This window comes from Lonchura striata, chromosome Z (assembly GCF_050655825.1).
Source record: "Lonchura striata isolate lonStrDom1 chromosome Z, ASM5065582v1, whole genome shotgun sequence".
Classification (NCBI taxonomy): domain Eukaryota; kingdom Metazoa; phylum Chordata; class Aves; order Passeriformes; family Estrildidae; genus Lonchura; species Lonchura striata.
Genome location: NC_140740.1, coordinates 80171238 through 80195179, shown reverse-complemented (window position 1 = coordinate 80195179; position 23942 = coordinate 80171238). Strand labels below are relative to the sequence as shown.

At 37.8% G+C, this 23942-nt stretch overlaps 1 protein-coding gene across 1 annotated transcript in view; it reads left to right on the top strand.

Moving 5' to 3' along the window:
- The window catches only part of ROR2 (ROR family WNT receptor 2), a 140894-nt gene extending 117371 nt beyond the window's left edge, over nucleotides 1-23523 (top strand). The window contains exons 5-9 of the mRNA XM_077790230.2: nucleotides 10885-11012; nucleotides 14388-14702; nucleotides 16398-16643; nucleotides 18268-18470; nucleotides 20145-23523. Coding sequence (XP_077646356.2) covers nucleotides 10885-11012; nucleotides 14388-14702; nucleotides 16398-16643; nucleotides 18268-18470; nucleotides 20145-21587 — 2335 coding nt within the window. The 3' untranslated portion in view covers nucleotides 21588-23523. The remainder of the gene's footprint in view (nucleotides 1-10884; nucleotides 11013-14387; nucleotides 14703-16397; nucleotides 16644-18267; nucleotides 18471-20144) is intronic.
- Nucleotides 23524-23942: the final 419 nt, after the last annotated feature.

The window sequence follows — 23942 nt, the reverse complement described above, 5'->3', positions numbered from 1 at the left end:
ATGGGGTTTGCCCGGGCACACGCTGCTGGCTTAGCCTGAGCTGCTGCCAACCAGCACCCCCAGATCCCTTCTGCAGAGCTGCTTCCCAGCCATGGAATCATTTAAGTAGGAAAAGACTCTTACGTCCATTGAATCCAACCTTAAAATGCTACATATACATAAAGACATACTCTCAGCTCAAATATCTGCTAAATTATGCAGGAATTTGAATCTTAGAGCTAAGGCATGCTTGTAGGTGTGCCATGTTACAGAGCTGAAGCTGTAGTCAAGTCACTTTTCAGGTTGGAGCTGATGATACTCATTTGTAGGTAGCTGCAAAGTAGCATTTTCACACTGTACATGGAAATTAATTTAGAAAAGACAACCTCAGTGTGTAATGGAGTTTAGCTGCATAATTTTTTAACAGGGTTGAGGAGTAGAGAGAAAAGTGAAAATGTAACACAAAAACAGTAGTTTCAGGATTCAACACTCCATCAAGAATATGCTGTGAGTGGTCATTGTACCTTTATATATTCTGTGGTTCAGACTGACAGGTATATCGGTACATACAGGATTGCAATTTTTAAGCATTAAGAACTAAATGCTGAAATACTAAACTTGGGGAAGCATTTCTTCTCCTAATTGAGTTTGCCACATGTTTTGATTTGGGAACAGTTTATTAATGTTAAACCAAATTACATTAATTTACAGAGCTGTGGTGTTGGCACAATTGCTACTCACAGGGTATCAAGCTAATGATGTTTGCATAGCATTATGTGTGTGGCATCTGAAAATAAATTAATTCTGACTTTAGAATATGAGCTATTTTGCCCGTGGAACAATGCAGCCAGTATCCACTATTATAATGCAGAAAGATTTAAATGGAAAAATGTGACAGTTAAGATAAATTGTTCATACACAGAAAAAGAAAAAGAAAAAGAGGAGAGGAGTCTTTGAAATACAGTCTGATAAGCATTCAGTAAGTAATTTTAAGTCCAAAGGAAGAAATGTAAGGGGGAAGTTACCTTTGGGATTACATCAAGACTGGATGAACACCCCAGCCTCCAAGAATTTTACTCCAGCTCCAGAAAAGGCAAGCTGCAGAGCCAGCGTTTGTTCATTTCCACTCTCTTCCAGTGGCTGAAGCAGACATGTGTCTGTTTATTTTTAATTTTTGAGAACTCTAGAGGCCGTGTGTGAAACTGTCATAGAATTTCCTGTGGAGAAAAAGCTAATTTTCCTGATTTGGAAAAAACCAACAAACCTATTATGTGAATTTATGACAATGCACCAAAATTATTTGATGAATTCTGGATTCCTTAGCCATGGTAGCCAGACCTCAGCCACTGGAGCCAGATGAAAAGTGGATAACACTAATAATAGTCTGCTGTCTCCAGCACAGACCAGCCCAGCAGAGGAGACATCCTTACTCATCCATTGTCAGACAGAAATGACGAGACACAAAAACTATTAGGTTTTGCTCTAGGTTTGAGGGAGATGTGTGCTCCCCTGGAGGTAGCCATGGTGTGCATTCCTGCCCTGACTCTGCTCAATAGCAAAACAATGTGACAACATCACAACCAAGTGGCTGCTCCTTCTACCAGTAGTGGTTGGGTTTGGGGTTTTAATTTATTTTATTGAAACATCTAACAATTTCCCTAAAAGTAACCAAAAATAAAACCACAAAAATTATCTTTGGGCTGTGGAAAATTTAATCTCAAATAAGCCCTATCAAAGAGAAGTTATGATAATTGTTTGCAATATTAGGAAGTAGTCACAAACTGTAACTTTCGGCAATATTGCTTGGAATTATTTCATATTGCATCCATAAAAAGTAGAAGAGAAACTAATAAATATTTCATATTGTCACTCAGATGTTTTTAAAAACATAATTCAAAAAATGTCAACTTTTTCAAGTAGATAGAATATGTTAATTTTTCCTTAAGACTGGAAAACTGACACTTCAGTATTATATGTTCTTAAATATTTGATGTTTCTGTAGTTTGAATGAAAGTGTTCTTCAAAAGACTTTGAAGATGCACACTTCTACATATAGTTATATAGCCAATTATAGATGATGCTGTGATCATTTCTAGCTGTTTTACAAAGCTCTCTGCTATCAGATGTATAATCTCTGTGGTAACTGAGATAGAAGTTTCTTCTGTTTTAAAAAAAGCAGAAGAAAGAAGAATAAAAATTATGACAGTACAGTTGTTTTCACTTTTTCATTTGCTCATATTCTTCCAGAAATGATCACATTTTCAATGGCATGGACATTCAAAACATTTTTAAAGCTGACAAGAAATAGTAATGACTTTTGACATTTTTCTTTTTACAAAAATGTTTTAACTTTTTAGCCTCTTGTTAAAAGGCAGGAAGCACTTTGTAGAAAGCTTATATTCCCCATCCTTCAAAATTGAAAAAAAAGGAAAAAAACAACCAAAATGAAAAGCTTTAAGACATTTCCATAGGATTTAAGTTTTTTTTTTTTTTCCTTTGTCCTTCTTTTGACCTTCCCTCCTCTGGATTTTTATGACTTGCCATTTTCAGCCATTCTTGCAGTCTTTTCTCTCAGCTTTCTACTTCCTACCTGTCTTCCTGGCATATATATAGTTCTGTCAGTGGATTTACCTATGTGTGCTCGCTCACTCAGGGTGGCATGGCAGGATGAGGATGGATAACAGCTAAAAATTTTGTTTTCCTCTGTCAGCAGAGGGAAGAGAGAGCTGCTTGTTAGAGGTGCTTCAGAGAGGGTCTGTTGGCCCTGCTCACTTTCCTTGGAGATGTCAGAGGAAGACAATTTATTAGACAGTCATAACACATTGAGCAGGATAACATGCCTTGAAAGAAAGGGGTGGGGATGAAGGCTCATAATGGCTTCATTGGTGAGTGAGAAGGTGGAATGCTGCATGGCCAGGTTTGTGTTCCCATGTGCTGAAATTAGTTTTCTGAAGGTTTTTCTTTTCAAATTTTCACTAACCATGGTTGTAACAGAAATGTTTCTGTTAAAAGTACCTCACACTCAGCAAAACAGATCTGCAGCCTTCCCTGGATTGCCAGCTGACTCATGTGATTTCAAGATTTCATCCCAACGTGCTAACACCTCTGAAAGCAGAGGGAGAATTTATAAAAATGTCTTTTCAGTGAACTGAAAGAGAGTTTGTAGGCAGAAGTTAGAATGTTGTTGGCAGAATATTAGATCATCTGTTTGATGTTACATGTGTTAATCAAGAGGATTGTGGCTGGTTATACAGCTAGGGACGATCCTCTATTTCTAACAGAAATTCAGAACATTGATGTCCTTGTTTAGCTTTGCTTCCTTGACTGTTTTAGCCAGATTATTGTAGTAAAAGCAACCCTGACACCTATGTCTATGCTTCTGTATGTGCTGTACTTGGGAACTACAACATTTTTTGGTACACTGAAAACTTTTCTAAAGATGCAAAGCAATAGCAAATACCTGCTATGATACCAAAAAACCTTAGCAGCATGCAGAGTTATCTAATGAGCAACCTACCACTGTTTAATGTGTTTCTTTCTTTTGTACTTGTTTGCCTGTGAGGGCAAATAGTGGATGAGAATATGACAGAAAGGAAGGTAACACCATTTTCCTTTGGTTTTATCCACTTTAATAATTAATTGTAGTGTCTTTTATCAAGGACACAGGTCAGCTAAGAGTGCTGACACCCACTTAAGGCATGCCTACTGAGGAGACCAATTTGGGTCATGAGTCAGTGAAGGTCTGTGATTAAACCCTATTAACATTCTGTCCCTTTCTTGTCTTTAAATTATTTTTAAATATTTAGCAGCAAAAGACTCCTCTTTCCACAGTAACATTAAAATAGATGTCTAAAACATTTGGACTATGTTTTAGACAGACTTTGGAACCTGAGTTTTGTGTTTAAAAATACTGATTTCATAATCCATTTTGACAATATTTTCAGTGGCCTACATATTAGGCTGTTTTAAAGTTTATAAGTTGCTCTTTGACAAATGTTTTGTCTTTACTTTGTCACAAACAGTAGTTCCATTTGTAGCTGTATTTTACTGATGACATTTCAATTAGTTGCTTTACCTATAAGCTGGCTTAAAATGCTATATTAGGTCCCATTATTAATATGAAAAAATCCATAATATAATAGAACCAGTAGAATAAAGATCACCTGTTATTTTTTACTGATCTTAAGCATTGGATATGGAGTTTCAGTTCACACTACATTTTTTAGTAACTAGCAGATAAATATCCAAATCAAACGCAACACAATTGTTCTGTTCAGTAATTGGAACTTTCAGTAAATTCTTTAAGGGATTCTGTGATGTACTACTTTTCAGATAAAAAGCAGAAAATATCTGTCTGTGTTGTGTGCTAAGTGTAAAGGGACTCTTTCTTTTTGAGTCTGTTGTTACACTTGATAAGCACCTGGTAGCAGAAGTCATGGGCCAAATCCATTGTGAATGTAAATTTTCATGGGCCCATTAACTTCAACTGAGCTATGACTATTTATACAAATTCCCCTGCCTGCTAGTTTTTTTATTTTTAACACTAGGCTCCCCTTCTTTTCTGATAGTATTTCTTACATTCCTTTAGTGCAAAGGAGAAGTTTTACTGTAGTCTAAGTATTTAATATTCTAAGTCTCTCTTTGAGGAGTTAAGTACATCAGTATGGATTTCCTGATGTCCCAGGAGCATTGATCTTTAGACACAGGTGAAGATGTGTAAACAATGATTTTTAGTGCCGGAAAGGTGGGTTATTTGCAGAAACCTTTGGCCAGAGGATGAAGCTGTTTGTTCAGAGAATGAATGCAGGTAGGACAGGAAGCCTGTGCCCTCCTGTGGTATGGGTGCAGGGCAGCCTCCATTCAGGCAAGGGCCCAGTGCAGCAGTGGAGTTGTCCCTGCCACCCATTAGTTTCTTGGCTTCAGCAGGAAGGGCACAAATGCGCATGTGTGGAGTTTTGGGTGTTTTATGGTTTGTGGGTTCGGGGTTTTTTTTTGAGGTTTTCCTGTACACCTGTGTTTTTGAAATTACACTAAAACCAAATGCCTATTTGTGTGTGTGTTACTGAATTTCTGCCCTGTGTTATGGGTGATGTCAGAAGCACTTGGCATTAGCCCAGCCCTTCAATGGATAATAATAGTTCAAACCATACTTTCTAAAAAATTATGTTAATTTTTCTCCATCAAATATTTAAACCCCAATTCTGTTGCCTTGAATCTCAGTAGTAAAACTTCCATTGATGATCTGTGTCAATGGAAGGCCTATGAGAACAAGCAACTTTAAAGCGTTTTGTAACCATTACTTTAAAAGACAGCATTTCTTGAAAAATTTTTCTTCATGGTGAAACAAGAAATTGAGTGCTATATTTAATATTTTCTCGAAGGCAAATATACAAACCTGGCCAGAAGGTGCAAAGTATTTTTCTATGTAACATTAATATATATTCATTATGTTTTTGAAAGGAGGCAAATCTTGTGATATGGCATATGAGGGTAGTATGTTTCTTTTCTCTCAAATCTCATCTGTGGCCTGTTGTGGGAGGTAATATTTGGGGATGTAAAATGATTTTAACAATTGAAAACTGATCCTCTTGGGAATAGGTTTTGCTTCCCAGCGCTATGATATGATGCACATCAAGAGTAAGGGTAACAAATTACAAAGACTGTAGTTCAACATTATAAGATATCCCGATTTTGAGATTCAGTGTAAACAAACCATGAAAAAAAAATACATACGTACATACATACATACGTACATACATACATATATACATATATATACACACATATATACACATATATATAATATATATATACATATATATATGAAAGAGTGTGTGTCTGATATATATAGACATATATAAAAAATGTATATCTTTATAAAATATATGTTAAAAACCCAGAAATACTTTTTTTTTTTTTTTTACTGCAGCCCTTTATAATACCCTTCTCAGTCAGAGAGATTTGCCTGTCTTTCATTAAATGTAGACCCTTTATTCCTTTATTCTTTTAGGTATTGCAGGTCATGTAATTTCTGTGATTTATATTTATGAAGTAGCCACACACTGGGCTGAATAAACATAATCTGAAATATGATGTCTATCCTTTTTCCTCTGATCTTGCTGTCCATCATGATCATTCTCCTTACACAGCTTCTGACATTAGTTATAAAGTTGTAACTATCAGAAATCCTGAGATATCCTGACAAGATGAGCAACTGTGTACCAAATGTTGTATTTCTCTAAGAGTAGCAAATATGCTGACATATATAATCTGTCTTTTCCTTCATCTATCACAGTCTGTGGTTTTCTGTGCATTTTTCCTTGCTCTAACATTCTGTTTGTAATGGAATATTAGTGGGAGGTCTTAGTATTTAACAGTTCCTGATTAAAAGCTGTTTAATCCCTGGACAACCTGGAAGAGTGTCAAAGCTTCAGGTTTATTTGTTGTGGGAATATTTATAGGAAATCTAAATTGCTTTTAGTTTGCTTGTGGGATACTTCTGTAACAAAGTTTATACTACTTTTTGAAAGCTAACCTTTGGAATATCCTATTATAATCTATTAAACTGGATTATGTTATTTACTTTGGTAAAGTGTAGGCTGAGAATATGTCTGTCCATATAAATGCTAGGGTAGGTTGGTAGTGTTTTTAAATAATATTGCTTTTTTCAATGCATTAAATTGAAAAATTTACTCTTTCTGAGTTTTCTCGAGAACTTCTGAGTTTCTTTCTATGGCTGGTGCATAGTGTTTTGTCTCTTCTACTTTCAGGAAAATAGTTTTAACTTAAAAAGTTTCTTTTGTGGTATGCAATCAGAATAAAGGTGTCTCACTAGCAAATTAATATCTAGTACCTCTCATTTCATAATTCTCTTTGTGAATCTTTGCTAAAAATAGAGCTTCATGTGTTTTCTCTACTTCCAAGGGAAACCACAGTGTCTGCATTTACATTTCAGGGGCACTAAATACTCATCAAATTCAGGTGCTTCAGAAGGCAATTTTAGTACTAAAGAGAGTTTCCATGGCTGCCTTTTTTTTTTTTTTTTTTTTTTTTACTGTTACTTTTTTGTTTCCTATGCCCTCCAGCCTGTTCAGTTGCAAACAATAGGTGGTGTTACATAGATAGCACATAGTGCATTGTACCCAGACCTATTCTTTCCACATTTCAAATTTTCCATGAAGAAAAGCATCTTTGTTGCCAGTGTGTTTTCTTCTGTGGTATTTTGTTTGGTGTCCTTTCTGTGTCACATGTGAAATTAAAGTAATGCTTAATGAGAGGGTGGGGGTAGTGATGTCCACTATGCTTTTTCCCAGGACATCTAGAAATCTCTTTATGTATTTCTAGAGCAGATAGCTATCTTATGGAAAAGTTGCATGACCTCCATCTAGAGAGTTTTCTATTGATCATGCTAGGTTTTATTCTTCAGAGGCACCTCGTTCTTCCAGTTCTTCCTTTATGGACCCAGACCCTGGAAGTTATGATTTCCAACAGTGGGTGGAGTAGCACTGTATGATTGAATCTGCATCTTTCTTCTTCACTGATTGATTGGTTAATGCTCCATTTCATGTGGACTTCTGCCCACAAACCTGAAGGCAGGATGTATTTTATGAGGTGTTGCAGTGCATGTGTGATAAGGAACTTGTAAATGCTTATCAGTACTTGGTGTGCCAAGATGATTCCAGGCCTCATACAAATTCCATGTTGTACATAAAAATAGTATCAATATTTTGGTTTTATTTATGTGTGACTCAGGTAGTAGGTTCTTTTACTTTTGCTTTTGTTTAGAATGCCTAGTTCTCAACTGAATTGTTTTGGCAGAAGATGACCTTGTGGGTCTGGAAAATTGATAACACTGAGCCTGAGCTGTGGAAATTGGGGTTTTAAGAATAGAAGGTCTGTTTAGTTATATTTTTCTACAATTTTATTTTTATATCCAAACTCTGGTCAAACATATGATGAGTATTTGGGAGGAGAGTTCACTCAGTAAGAGAATACCTTACCTCTATTCTAATTGAATGCTGAGAAATCCAACTTTCAGGTGCACTGTCTTTGATTCAGACTTCCAGCACAGGTGCAAAAAAGACTAACATTTAGCATGCGCCTGACTCTATTTTGTAAAAAAAAAAAAAAATTAGTACTATAAAAGTGGAAGAAAATAACTGGAGAAAAAAGTTGATGCTGTCTTGAAACATGTGTAAAGAATAAAGGTAAAAAAGTACCTGTAGTGGACAGCTTGTAATATTTCTGCAAGTGGAACAAATTGAACTTTCTGGGTTCCTTTTGTGGAGTCAGATTTCTCTTTCACCAGGGTCTTGATCAGAGCAGACATTGTAGCTCAAGCAGCAGGAAATTAAAGAGTGAGTATTTCTGTCTATTTTCAGCAGCTTTTAATTATTGCTGTGATCAGTAAGTAAATTGCTGGCATATTGTTTGGAGCATGACTCAAAGCCACACATCGTTCCAAGGGCTCCTGTTTGAGCTGAGCATTATACGACTCTCCTATGTTGTTTTATCAGACTCTACCCAGGTTGCTTTTTGTTGTAGATTTTTTGCCATGTCCCAAGGGTACAAGGACAGAGTAATCTATCAGGAAACTCTTACTGCTGCCACTTTGGCAGCTGAAATCAGTTTTTTTCCTAAGAAGACTAATGTAATTTTGTTCTCTCAATAGTACTACTAGTCAAACAGCATTCACTGAGTTTTCTGGCCTGACAAAGATGAATATAGAATAACAGCCGTGCTTCTGGCAGTTAACTGACATCGGGTTACTGTTTACTTTCGCTTGTGTCCACGGTAATGGTCATATCTAGTTTAGTATAATCAGCAGTTGACTACAACATGGGAGAAGGGAGCATATGTGTGTATTTATAGTATCTAAGCTGTGTTTAAAAGTTCTTGACAGAAATAAATAAACAGAGCTAAGTAAGAGATCACACTGCTTTTGTCACCAAACCCATGCTGTTTGGAGTGTGCTTTTTTCCCCTATTTTTGGTTCTGGCAAGAGAACTCTGAACTGAGACCTGAAGTGTGAGATACAGTTTCAGTAAGATACATTGCAGACTTTGTTCTGCAGGATAGGGATATGAATTTATTCTTTAGGAAGAGGTCAAATAGAGGTTTCATATTCATTCAGCTCCTTTTGGGAATTGCTGACTTCCTACTAAGGTGGTCAAGGATCATAAAACAGGCACAGACAAAATGCTTTGATATTTTTGTCCCTTCAGGAATGATGCAATTGTTTCAAAATTAGAGGTTTTGTTGTAAGAATGAAAGAATGTCACTGCAGGGAGTAGTTGATCCTGTGACTCCTCCTTAGTCTACCCTAATCAAAAACTTAAATGTCTTTGAGGAAGTAGAACTTGTTTCAGAGTTTGTAGACAAAATGTTTCTTTATGAATATTTAACAATAATAGTGTGGTAGGAAATAGAGGCCATATCTGGATAACAACTGCATTATATGCTTTACATCCATGACTTCTCAAGAGTCCTGTTAAGTCATTGTCTTTTTGAGTGGTAAAAAAGAGATGCAGCTCAAGTGGTGATTGCTGGTTCCACCTTTTGCCTACCTGTATAGACAGTGCTGCCCACCTTTCCACAGCAAAGAGTAAGGAATACTGGTAACATTCCCCTGAAGAGGTGAGGTTTATCAGGGAGACACAGCAGAGGAGAAATGAGATGTTTCCTAAGAGAGAGTAAGTTATCAGTGTGAGGAGCTGCAGTAGGCACAGGCAATGCTGGCTGGCTGTTGTCAGAAAGAAGGTTTCATGCTGATTTCTCACAGAGAAAGTTATGACATGTTACATGTAGTCACTGACAATTTTGTCCTGCTCATGTAGTATCCAAAAAAAAAGAATGGAGATATTTGTAAGGGATTGGGGAACATGCCAAAACAGATATTAATATCCAAAGATAATAAAGTACAAAGTGGAGAGGAGCATTGAAGCGCTATTTCAAATATTGGAGAGGTATCTACGACTTTTGAACTGTTTAGTTACAAAATCTAATTAAGTTTTTAGATGCCCCACTCTAGAGACACATTTGTTTCAGATTCTTTTTTTTTACCTATTTTAGGTCCATCATGCAGTATATGGCATGGTGTGAATCCATCAGGTTAGTGAATCCTAGCACAGAGGCAATGTCATGCTGGAGGAAACATACTGGAGATTTACTCTGAGAGTGCTCTCACTCTGAAGTCCCTTTTCAGTGCTCTGAAGTTATGATCTGCAGATTGGCTGTGTATTATTTACAGGGGCTTTGGGGATGAAGGGTTCAACACTGAGCCTTTAGGCTAGGGCTTTGGTGCTGAAATATTTATGCTTTTGTAAGGGAGTGAAAGGTCCAAAGCTTCATTGAATTGAAAACTGTATTGAAATATATGTTGAAACAGAAATTTGGCACTGACTTTCACTCGTGAGAAGAGGAAAAGAGGTTATAGCCTTGATTATTCTTATTCCATGTTTTAATTCAAGTTTGGCAAGACCTCTTCTGCTATCCACTACAGGAAATAAAGAGCAGGAGAGAGAAGTGGGAGAAGAGAGCAAACTGCCTAATTTTATAGGGTATGGCTGGATGCCAAAAATGCATGGGGACATGTAACTAGATCTATGTTGCTGTTTCAGTCTAAAGGCTTTTTAAGAGATTCATCTGTCAAATTCCATTTAGTTTATTATTTTAAAATTAATGTTGAGTTTTGTTTTCTTCTTTCTGTAATGAGCTATATACAGGGTCCTTCATTAAGACTTCTGAGGTAAGAGAGAATGGGAGTAAAAAGCTGCACCTTGGGAATGGGAAAATTTCAGGTTTACAGTATTTTGACTTTTCCCACTTTTATAAGAATATGTTTTGTAAAAATCCATTGGCAGCAGAGAGACATCTGCATATGAAATCCTAACATGTCTTTTGCAGAGAAGATTACCATGAAGATGGGTTCTGTCAACCATATAGGGGAATTGCGTGTGCACGAATCATTGGAAACAGAACCATTTATGTGGACTCCCTCCAGATGCAAGGGGAAATTGAAAACCGAATTACTGGTAAGCTTACATATCTCTTTAGCAGGAGAAAGAAACATGCATAAAAGTATCCAATTCAGATAAAAACAGTTCTATCATCCTTCTAATTTTGTCAGCCAATGACGAAGACATCTTTATATTAAGGTTTTGAGGGGGTGAGCCTTTTTCCCACTTGAGGAGCTAGTAAAACTTGGAGCAAGGAAGATGAGTATCTGGGGTAATATGTAAAGTTTCTTCCATATCCTTCAGTAAAATATCAGAGTACTGAATTTCTAACAGCTTCTAGTTACTGGAGCTTTTTGCATTATGGTATTCAAAAAGATTTTGAGTTTTTAAATGTATTTGTGATGTAGTGAAAAAGTTCTGATCTTTTATTTTCTTGAAAAAGCGTAGGGTGGCCTTTCCCTTGGGCTTCTTTGCTTTTTGCATAATTCTGGCAGAGTCTGGATTTCACACTGATTTACATAAAACAAGTATTGTCCTTCCTGTGCTGTGCCTATGTTTAATCTGTCTCTGAACATAGCTTTTGTATGGAGTTGCATCCAAAACCTTAATGATTTTTAATGGGCTGTACTTCAACATGAGTTTTCTTCACTGGATATCAGCTATTAGCAGCTATGACTCTGATGTACACAAAGTAGAGCAAGCAAAATCGACCCATGGAATAGAGCAAACTGTTTGTCATAATGTGCAGCAAGTTAACTCAGTCCCAGCAGGAGCTGATTTGCATCTGGCCAATACAGCTTGCTAATGAACTCTCTAACTTCAGTGTAACTAGTTGTCAAAAAGAGTTTAACTTGTCAGTTCTAACTCCTTAAAGACATTACGCTAGAGACTCATTGTTAAGCCAAAAAAATAAGTCCATTTTTTTTCCTGTTCTTGAAATGGTGACCAGATTATGGGACTGGCAAAATCCAGGTGCTGACCTTTACTTAAGCTATTCCAACACGTTCTCCTCCAGCCCTTCTCCTGTACTCTGTTGCAATTCCAACCTCTTTAAACATTATGTTATTAATTAATATATATTGATACTTTTTTCTTTTTTTTTGCCAGCTACATAATCTCTGTCCTGTTTGGATGTTTTTCAGCAATATGGAAAATGTTTGACTATCTGAAACGATTAAATCTGCATTTCTGTGAATTAGGTTCATAATGTTCTCTTCAAAAACCAAGACCAAACCCAACAACCAAAACAATATCACAATTATGCAGAAAATGTTTATTGATTTTGTTGTACTTGTTTCTGGGTTATGGAACATGGGTACTGATGACTTGGCTGCTGGTTTCTTAATGTTACCAATTATTGGTAAGATTTCCAAAGCTAGGGTGTTGAACTCTCTGTTCTGCAGTTGAGGAGAATTCCTGATGGAAATGTTCTCTTTCAGGAAGACACTGAGAACCACCATATAGAGCTGCCCAGTGCCTAGCTAGACAGTTATGACAGTCTGTTAATAATACAATAATTTCAAACTATATGCTTTTGAAGGTCATACCAAACATCTTATACAAAAGTACCCCGAGGATTTCATAGCATTACTGGTTCTTGTAAGCCATATTATATGTAAAGCAAGTATTGTAAGACTGGGTGTTCTGTACCCATATGAGAGGGACTTTTGAAATTGCAGTAACTTGCTAGGTAACGAAATATTTGAAAAAGTTGAATAGTTGCTGAATACTTGCTGCTGAGGTTTTGCTCATAGTTTTGCCCATACCTCTTAAATGAAAATTTTGATGGTGTATTCCAATGTGCATGGGAAGTGAGGACACCTACTGTCCAACTCCAGGAGCATTTAGCCAGGTTACATCTGTGGGGAATTTTCATTATTGAGTTTCATTTCCCTGCTGTACTCTTGTGAGAAATATATATTCTTTGTCTCCATGGCCCCTTGTGCTTTTTGGTCCTGGCCATGTGATTGCATGAGAATATCAACCTTTGGTTAAAAAAATAATTACATTTCTGGAGAAAATCTTTAGATGTGGCTTGGAAGACTGGAAGGCCAGCAATGAATAGTGCACAGACCTGGTGACTGACCTGTGTATATGTGTTTGGCTAGCAAGGTCTCTGCTGTGCTGTTTAACATCTGTTTAATAAATAAAATATAAACCCCTTAGATGCTACCACACAGTACTGCTGGCTTTTGCACCTTCCATCAAAGTAAAGACATAATTGTAAATTGTACACTCTTCTTTCATAATGATCTAAATTCTGTAATGCAATGCCTTGACAAAATTTACTGTGGAGCTTCAAACAACTGACAGTGACTACTTCAGTCCTTCAGTTTTATTTTTCCATTTTAGTCTTTGCAACAAGCATGTTACAACTATCCTTTGAGTCCTGATGGTTTGCTTGCATGCAGCGTTCCTAATATGACTAATAAATGGTTATATTCCTGCATTAATATTTCTGAATTAAAATAAGCAAAGGTGTAAACAGTCTAAAAGGCTAAATTTGCAGCTGCTTGTTGCATGTTTGTTGTTCAGGAAGAGACTCTGTGGTATCATGTGTCTGCAGGAAATAGATGATTGAAAGGAGAGAGCTGGAAAGAGAAAAATAATTTATTTATAGGTTGTAAATAGACTGCTGGATGACATTTCCTCTCTTTTTACAGTGTGAGTTGGTGGATCATGCAGTCTAGCAACTCTCACACATAAATGATGCTTTACTGGGGGAGTAAATGTTCCTACATTTAAAGGTTGATTCAGCACATGATGCACACACACATTTGTCTTTCCTTTGCAATGTGCAAGAAAATTTTGAGCTAAATGTTAGTGTGTAGGTGCTGAGATCCAAAGGGAAGAATTACATTCCTAACTCATTATGACATTCATCCTAATGTGATCAGTATGCTGAGACTGATTACATTCATTTTCCACAAAGCTGCTGCCTGTTAGTCATCTCATGTCCATTAAAAGCCATGTCTTCACATATATCAAGGATACACTTCTTTTTGCCTGACAAGACTTGAAAAACACTTAATTGTTTATTAAAATGTCTAGAGAAAGGAGAAGGTAGGAAGAATCCTTGTTCAGATTTTATGTAATTAGGAACTTTGGAAATACATATCCTGGCAGGTGTATCTTGCCTTTGCTCTTGATCCTTTCAAGTTAAAATTAGCCAATGACCTGTAGTCTGAGCAATGATCATCATGTGGGTTAATTTCTAGGAACTAAGGCCTACAAGCTTTGTGTAGATGTCAGAGAGACAGTGAGATGCTCTATTTTCTTCCTGTATTTGTCAACTCTCTTTCACAGCAGAAATTATCTCATTTACCCGTTTCACAGTAGGCTTTCAGACCCTCACGGAAAGAATAAAGATGTTAAAAGCAAATGACATGAAAAATAAGTTCTTTCTCATGCTTTGAACCAATACTTACCTGTATTTTTGTTCCTCTGCAGCTGCATTTACCATGATTGGCACTTCAACGCATTTGTCCGACCAGTGCTCGCAGTTCGCTATACCTTCCTTCTGCCACTTCGTGTTTCCCCTGTGTGATGAACGCTCTCGGACCCCTAAGCCACGGGAGCTGTGCCGGGATGAGTGTGAAGTTCTGGAGAATGATCTCTGTAGGCAGGAGTACAACATTGCTAGGTCAAACCCCCTCATCTTGATGCAGCTACAGCTGCCTAAGTGTGAGGACCTCCCGCGACCGGACACCTTGGAAGCTGCCAACTGCATAAGGATTGGGATCCCCGTGGAGAGATTGAGCCGATGTAAGTCTGTGTGTTTCATCACTGGGAAAAAGTACTGCTTGATGCTTCCTCGGATTGAGTCTGAGAGACAATTCTTTATCAGCTGTTCTTTTTGTAAAGAAACTGCTGAACTAGTTATTTTTATCTTGTTAATACTGACTATAATCTTGCATTGTGGTAAGGTAGGGTTAGGATAGCAAGGAAGCCTAAAGGATGCTGCTGGTACAGCAGAATATGTTATATCAACCACCCTGGGCTATAAAACTTTGTGTTCACCTGGCTGATTTGATGCAGATTTAGTGTTGCCTCCCCCTGTGGCTCAGTCCTTGCCTTTTTGAGTGAGCCTCCCCATACAAATATTTAAGAGTTTTGTTTACCTATTGATAAACTTCATGTAGTTGAAACTTCACTGGAAGATCTGTCAGGAAACAAACCACCTATTGTTCATTCTTTCTATATGGAAACCCACAGGAATATTAACCCTGTAAATTGAACATGGGGTGCAATTATCTTTCTTTACCCACATAGGATGGGTGAAAACATTGATCTTGCTTCCATTAATTTATATTTGCATTCAAAAGTAGAAGAGCTGTTCAGTTATCACTAATTATATGCAGATGGTCTTTCTGACTACTCCATTTCATAGGGCTTAATCACAACATTGTTCAGTAAGAAAACTCAAAGACACCAAAGATGTTTAAAGTACAATGTGTGATAAGATTATTCTGGCTATCCATTGAATCCACAGTTAGGAGCAGGAGCCATGGTGTAATGGTGGACATAAAAGACTAGTTCTGTGCTTTTATGTAAATAATGTAGTGTAGTTGAGAAACAGAAGTAACTAAGAATACAATGACAGCGACAAATCAGACAGGAAAGAGATATCAAGCAAAAGGCATGAGAACAAAATCAATAAAACGTCTGGTGGAAGTTGTCCATGATTCTCAGAGCCAGTGGTGCTGCCGCTGATGGAACAGCTGCAACTTGAATATTTGTGGGATTTGAGAGAGCTGGATTCCTGAGGGCTGGAGAGCGGAGAACAGAAAAATGGAGAAGGTAGTGTCTCAAAAATGCATGATTCAGCTCAGATGATGCATATAGAAGACAAGCACTAAAAAAGTATGAAGAGAGCATAGCAGCAAAACAAAGAATGAAATGTGGGTCCAGCAGATATGAAAATGATGTTTCTAAAGAGAGGAAGATCCTGAATCCTTTCTTTCTAAAGACAAAAATAAGGAAAAAGAGGCATGAGACTTTAGAAAATACAGCACTGATTTCTATAGCAAGTGAGCAGTGTGAAGAAAATGGGAAGATTTTAAGAAGTAAAAGTTTTCCTTTTTGACATCGGGGGACTTCTCCTAAGGGAAACTCATATCTCTAATTTACTTTAACTTATCATGTTCTGCATCTAAAGGTCCATACATGCTTCTTAGTCTCCATTTGAATTCAGAATTGAGAGTACTTATGTGTGTAACATAGACCTGAGACATTCCAGGACATAATCCAGAAACAACTGTAGATATAATAAATATAATATTAATAAATATAGATATGCACAGAACTGAAATTTCAAAGTGAACAGCTTTCATTAAATCTCAAGGTACCTAAATTTAAATACTTGTTTGCATACACATTCTGTACACTTCAGCTGTTTTGGTCTTGGTGTCCCTCGATTGTTTTGATTTTTCTAACATTTTCCCAAACCCTGTGTTTTAGATCATCAGTGCTACAACGGCTCTGGAGCTGACTACAGAGGGACCATCAGTGTTACCAAGTCAGGCCACACTTGCCAACTTTGGGACTCACAGAGTCCCCACAACCATGATCTGACAAGCACACAGTTTCCAGAGTTAGGTGGAGGACATGCATATTGTCGAAATCCTGGAGGTCAAATGGATGGTCCCTGGTGTTTTACAAAGAATAAAAACGTACGCATGGAACTGTGTGACATACCTTCTTGTAGTATGTATTCTCTTTCTTTTTTCTCCTACCACTGTTCTGAATCCTGTGTAATTTTGAATATTCCTGGTTATTACAAGTAGAATTCATTTAGGAGGGCTATACTTTTAAATGTTTAACTTGCAGCAACTTTGTTTTGTGTTGTAATTGTTTAATGTTTTCTGGAGAACAGAGTTTGTAAGATATTTTGGCACAATTTTATTATATACTGGAGGCTTAGTCTGAGGTAATAATTAATGATGATGCTGCAGTTTGTATTTTGACTTGTCAAATGACAGATTGCACATGCAGATGACCAGTATGTGTTTGGTTTGCTCATGCTGCTCAAGGGTACATTCTCTGCCTCTGTATGACATCTTGCAGGCAGCAAGGATTTTCAAATCCTATAGAGGGAGATATAGCACCATGCCTGGTTGGAAAAAAAAATTTCATGTGCAGAAACAGAGCAGTCTGAAGTGCATAAAGTAGATCATCCTATCAGAAAAGTCCTACGCTCACTGCTAGTGGCTCTGTACAGCACAACTGTTTGCAAAAATAAAAAGTACAGCTCTCACAGATTAGTACTGTTCTGCTCATTGTCCCTGTATTGGTATATACACATAGTAGACCTCACACATTGGTACTGGTCTTTGGATATGAAAGAGTCTTTGGATATGACAGATAAAAATGTGCTTCATTAGGAAGAAAGGCGTGTTTCCTGCAGCAAGTTACAGATATGTCATGGAAGCCATAAAAGTGGATTACATGGATCTCTGAAACTGCTCAGAGCTAATATAAAATTTTTTAGTTTCTTCACTTTTTTGCAGTAACATGATTTGACATTTATAATAAATTTCTACATTGCATGTACCATAGGGTAAAGATAACACTGGGACGTGGTTGTGGTGAAAGCAGTTGCCACAAATAGCAAAACCACAGGTTACAGAAAACATCCCAGGCAGTTCCTGTGAACATTTTTGACATCACTAGGCTTTCCTAAAGTCTCTAAGTATTAAGTGAAAAAGTATTTTAGGAAGGTTCCAGACCTAAGTGTAGTGATGGCTCTTTTATGTCTTTCTCACTCTAACATAAAAGCTCTGCAATTCTGTTAAGTACAGAACAAATTATGTCGCTACCAATGAGAAGTGCAACTTATTTTATTCTGAGCAGAAGTAGCACTGGCAGAGGTAAAGAATGGGACAAGTTTTGATGAAATGGCTGAATCTGTGAGAGTGGGTCAGACTGCGTTGTTGTGCTGGTTCACATTGAGTTCACTGGTTTATATATTGTGATAGAGACTGCTCACTTGTTTTTTATACCCTGAACAGGATAATGCAATTATACTGGTCTGTGTTCTACAGTTTCCTCAATTGGAAGTCTCAAAAATAAAATAAAATTAATCACATACTGTTACAGCCCACACATTAAATGTGGGGCTCCTAATTTATCTTCATACAGTCAACCGCTATGTCTATTCAAGCCTTTTTGAAATATGTAATGGAAAACTATGAAGAAAGGGGAGAGGGTAAAGTGACTTCTGTTTTCAGGGCATAGTTTATTTTTGATTTAAAATATAGTGTTAATAATCATTTGTGTTACTATCAAAAAGCTTAAAAATACTTACTGTAAGCACTTCTGCACCTGACAGGTCCCCGTGACAACAGCAAAATGGGAATCCTCTACATCCTTGTACCCAGCATAGCCATCCCTCTGGTGATAGCCTGCCTTTTCTTCCTGGTCTGCATGTGCAGAAACAAGCAGAAGGCATCTGCTGCTACACCACAGCGCCGCCAGCTGATGGCATCTCCCAGCCAAGACATGGAAATGCCGCTCATTAATCAACACAAACAGGTATTTCTTACACAATTTGCTTAGGCCCACGTATTTTCAAAGTGCAATGATTTTCAGCAACACAGGTTGTCTGTGTTCAAATTGAGCCATGTTGTTGGGGACCTGGTTTTCATAGTGTGCAGGCCATCTGCTTCAGGGAAAACCAGGTCTTGCACTTTGTAGGTGTATCTAGAAATCCTGACCTTGGATAACAGCTTTCAGTACACAGTATTTAATGGCATTTGTCCTTACCCATCAATCACCATTCTGCCTGTTGTCTGAGTGACTGGAAAAGTGGTTATTTCCGATCCAGTCTTCAGCCCACGGCTCATTTTTGCTCCTGGTAATGATGTGGCCTGTTTACCTGTTTAAAGCATGTTGCACACTGGGGTTTCTTGTTTTAATCCTTCTGCTTAAGACCTCTGGTGTTCTGATCCATAAATGAGTTGAGAGCTGAGATGGCATGCAACATGTTTCCAAGGCTGTGAATCACAAAGAATGGTGAAAGGTAAATGGCTTCAAACTTCTGTCTACATATGTCATCTCCTGCATAGGATTTTCTGGGTCAGCTTAATTGATCTCTGCACTAAAATCCTGTTTGGAGCTAATGTTGAATTTTTAATCACAGCATTTACAAGATGCAAGCTCTAAAAAACAATGCTTATTTTGGAAGTTGGCAACATCTGTTCAGGAAACTGTAGAGTATTTGATGAATATTACCAATTGTAATTAATTGTGATGACTTTGTAAGTTAGTCTGAATATTTAAAGGAAATTTTCCAGCCCAGATTATAGGCTGTTGGACACTAAAATCAGAGGCTGTTCCCAAATCACCTGCTAAAACATCTTCCCAGCCTGCCCTGCTCCCTCATGCTGTGCTGCCCTGTATGTGAAGCTGTGTCAGCTGCACCTCATTTGGCCAGGGACTCCTCCATCCCATGCTGCTCAGGACAGACCCATCAGATCCCCATCACAAACTGCCTTGCTTTCCCTTCCAGCTGCAGAGGGAGGGCTCTGGGGATTTCCACTCTTGGGTTTGCAACCTTTTCCTTCAAGTAACAGAGAGAAATTCCTTCTCCTTTCTTTTCCAATTCTACCCTCAGCTGTAAAGATGCTACTCAAGGTTTCTCAGTAGTGGTACCATACACTGTACACTGCTGCTCATGGCCAGGGGCCATTCCTATAGTGAAACATAGAAGAAGGGGCATTATCTGGTACTACAGAGCTGAAAGAGAGAGATTTTGTTCCTGCTTCTGCTGGAAAGGATGTTTCAGTTCACTCTGAGACTGCCACCTCCTCAGCCTCCTTCTTTTCTGACAGATGTCCACTGACAGCTCAGGGCTGGTCTGCAGGGAAAATACAGATGCAGCTAAGAGATGTCATTGCTTGCCAGATTTACTCTGGACCCAGTATTCATTTAGCTTTCAGGAAGCGTGGCCGCTCCTTTTTAAAAATAATTATATCCATTATCCTGCAGTATAATTCAATTTATACTTCTCATAATAGTGTAACTAATTTCAAGGTTAATTGTGAAATCAATATACTGATGTGAATACACAAAAACCCAGAAAAATCCTTTTGGTCCATTTTATCTTTGATTTGGAGATCTAACCACTGGGAGATTTTCTTTAATAAGAGATCCTGTTGTTCAGAAAACATTGTGATATTTTTACTGACTGTCTTTTTTTCATTTTAGGCTAAGCTTAAAGAAATTAATCTGTCCACTGTGAGATTTATGGAGGAACTAGGAGAGGAGAGGTTTGGAAAAGTCTACAAGGGGCATCTCTTTGGTACAGCACCAGGTGAACAGACACAAGCTGTTGCCATTAAGACACTTAAAGACAAAGCAGAACTGGCTCTTCGGGAAGAATTTAAACATGAGGCAATGATGAGATCACGATTACAGCATCCAAACATAGTTTGTTTGCTGGGAATAGTGACAAAGGAACAACCTGTAAGTATGATATTTAGTTATTGTTCCCACAGTGATCTCCATGAATTCTTGGTGATGAGATCTCCTCACTCAGATGTTGGCAGCACTGATGATGACAAGACAGTAAAATCCACTCTGGAACCAGCAGACTTTTTTCACATTGTGACTCAGATAGCTGCAGGAATGGAATATCTTTCTAGCCACCATGTTGTCCACAAAGACTTGGCCACTAGAAATATACTGGTGTTTGATAAACTGAATGTGAAAATATCTGATTTAGGTCTTTTCAGGGAAGTCTATGCTGCTGATTACTACAAACTGATGGGAAATTCCCTTCTTCCTATCCGGTGGATGTCCCCTGAGGCTATTATGTATGGCAAGTTTTCTATTGATTCGGATATATGGTCATACGGAGTTGTGTTGTGGGAAGTTTTCAGCTATGGCCTGCAGCCTTACTGTGGTTATTCCAATCAGGATGTCATTGAGATGATCAGGAACCGACAAGTTTTGCCATGTCCCGACGACTGCCCCACATGGATATACTCTTTGATGTTGGAGTGCTGGAATGAATTTCCCAACAGAAGACCAAGATTTAAAGATATACATAACAGACTAAGAACATGGGGGAACCTTTCTAATTACAACAGCTCAGCGCAAACTTCTGGGGCAAGCAATACCACACAAACAAGTTCTCTCAGCACAAGCCCTGTTAGCAATGTCAGCAATGCTAGATACATTGGACCAAAGCAGAAAACTCCAGCCTTCCCTCAGCCTCAGTTCATACAAATGAAAGGCCAGATGAGACCAATGGTCCCACCTCCTCAGCTCTACATTCCAGTCAATGGTTACCAGCCAATGCCAGCTTATGGTGCTTACTTGCCAAATTTTTATCCCGTCCAAATTCCAATGCAAATGGCTCCTCAGCAAATACCTCCCCAGATCATTCCTAAACCAGGCTCCCACCACAGCGGGAGTGGATCTACCAGCACAGGCTATGTAACAACAGCACCTTCCAATGCGTCGGTGGCCGACAGGGCTGCTCTGCTGTCAGAAGGCACGGATGACACACACAATGGAACGGAAGATATCGCCCAGAACCCTGTCCAGGAGGAGGAGGAGGAAGAGGGCTCTGTGCCTGAAACAGAATTGCTGGGTGATAATGACACACTTCAGATGGATGAAGCAGAAATTCAATCAGAAGCCTAAGGAATCTGGCCTCATTGCTAAGAATTCCACATCGCTTCCATGCATGGAGACAGTAGATCCTTAGGCTTAATAGAGTGATTTTGATCTGACTCAAAGAAACAAAATTTTAAAAAAAAGGCAACATCCATTTAAAAGTGCAGCAGTAATGACATACTAAGTTTAATGACCATTGCCACCAGCAGATTTTTCAAATATGGTAATATAGACTTGCTGGGTTTAATCTTTTTTACTGTCCTACAGTTCTTGAGAGAAGCTGCTTTTTAAATATGTACTGTTGCTGTGCAACATGTTGCAGAGTAGCATTGCACATCATGTATATCATGATATATGAGTGTAATGTTAGTGAATTATGCTTAAACCAATAACACAAAAAAGAATCCAGCTATGGTTGCAGAATTGCTCTAAGCATAAAGAAGTGGCCTGGATGTGATGGACAGCTTAGTTTGTAGTATTTATCTCTTCGATGTAATGGACACAAGATTGTTGTTTGTTTTCTGAGTCTGAAAAACTAGGTTGAGAATAATAATCTGTGTTTGTATTACAATAAGAAGAAAAGGGGGAAACTGATCATTAAACTGACTGTGCTGAGTAAGACCATGGGTCTGTCCAGCCCAGTAGCATGTATTGAAAGACTATCGATAATGCCTGCCAAGGGATGGACTGCAAGGGCAATTTCCCTCACAGAAATTTCCCAGGGTATTGCCCCAGCCTCCAGCTTAGGACCTTCCCAAGACAGAAGTGGAATTTTTTCTGTTAAATAGCCTCTGATGGAATTTTCTACCATGAATTTATCCAAATGATTCTCAACTCACATAGAGCTAGAGTATCCACAACAGCTTGTGGAGTAACATAAGAGGAGAAAGGATGGTTTTCTTTCATCACTTTGGTTGAATGACTGACAGAAGCTTCCAAATGAGATCATCTGACTGCATTTGTGGATGAAAGTATTCCTTCTCTGCTGTGTATTTTCAACAGCAAACAGCCTTAATACACTGTTAACCAAAAATGGGGATATTGTAGGGGATATTATAGGTGTGCACTAACTTAATAAATCCAACTTTAATTGGTTATCAAGTATAGATAAGGGCTCCACATGTGTGTTCCTACATTGTAAAAGTGTTGGGTTTTGTGTGGGGTTACAGACTTGATTTACTACAGTTACTGCTGGATTTCATGTGATACCATGTTTTTTTCCCAACTTTTTAGTAAAAATGATCTTTGAACTTTAGAAGACCAAAATAAGCAATAATGTAAAAGGTGCTGTTTTTGAGCTTCTATTTGCAGGATGAATCGTGTACAAACCTTTAAATATAATTTATGTTTTACTACATTTTATATACATTTTTTCATTGAAATATTTGGACTTTTTAATGAATGACTTTATAACTCAACCATTTACAATATTCACGTGGTGCAGTTCTATGGCATTGCTATTCCATTTTGTTAAACATGCAGCAGGTCCATACATTTCATGACCCCTTTCTGTAATACAAGTTGTACACATTCACATTGTAGCCAACATACACTATAGCTATAATTTCTACATCCAACATGGAGCATTCAATAAAATGATGCAAAAAGTATGATGAAGTATGTTATTCTACAGCCACTGTTTTTGTTATGGTACTTTGCGGTACTTTTTTGTTACGGTACTTTCTATGGAAATAGAAATGGCCTCAATTGCTTAAGTTACAGGTTTCACACTTTAAACTACAAGTTTTTATTTTATTACATTGGGATTCACTTGTAAGTCATGTATCATTGTGATCTACACCCTGTGTTCAAGGTATAGCAGCATTACTTATTTCTGGCATTTCACCTGGACTTGGAAATGCACTGGTAGGAATAAAATATGAAAGCTTTATACTTGTGTTAATATAATGCGGCTTTGGGTGCTTTTACTAAATAAAGGATAAATAAAAAAGAAAAAAGGTGACATTTATTTATATGATGTTTTTTGTTTTTTTCTAGGTTTCCTTATCTCAGATAAATGAACTTGATTAATCAACTACACTGTCTTTCTTTGTTCCTTTGCTAACATACTTCAAAGTGGAGGCAAATGGTTCAGTTATACCACAGATTTGTCAGAGAGAAAAGATAAGTAAGCAAATATTCATTTGCTTACTGGCAGTCAGTAGAAGATTCTGTGCAATGCTGTCTGAAGTTCAGCCTGTTTCTAGCAGTCAAAGGGCATTATGACTTTGTGTGCTTTGCATGCAGTTTGGGAAACTCCTAATTCTCTTCTTTAAGCCTCACAAATTCACTACAGACAGAAAAAAAGTAAGATTTCTATACTGATTTTTCCATCCCCACTTAATGTGGATGTGCTCTCAAAGTGATGGTTGAGGAGCAATG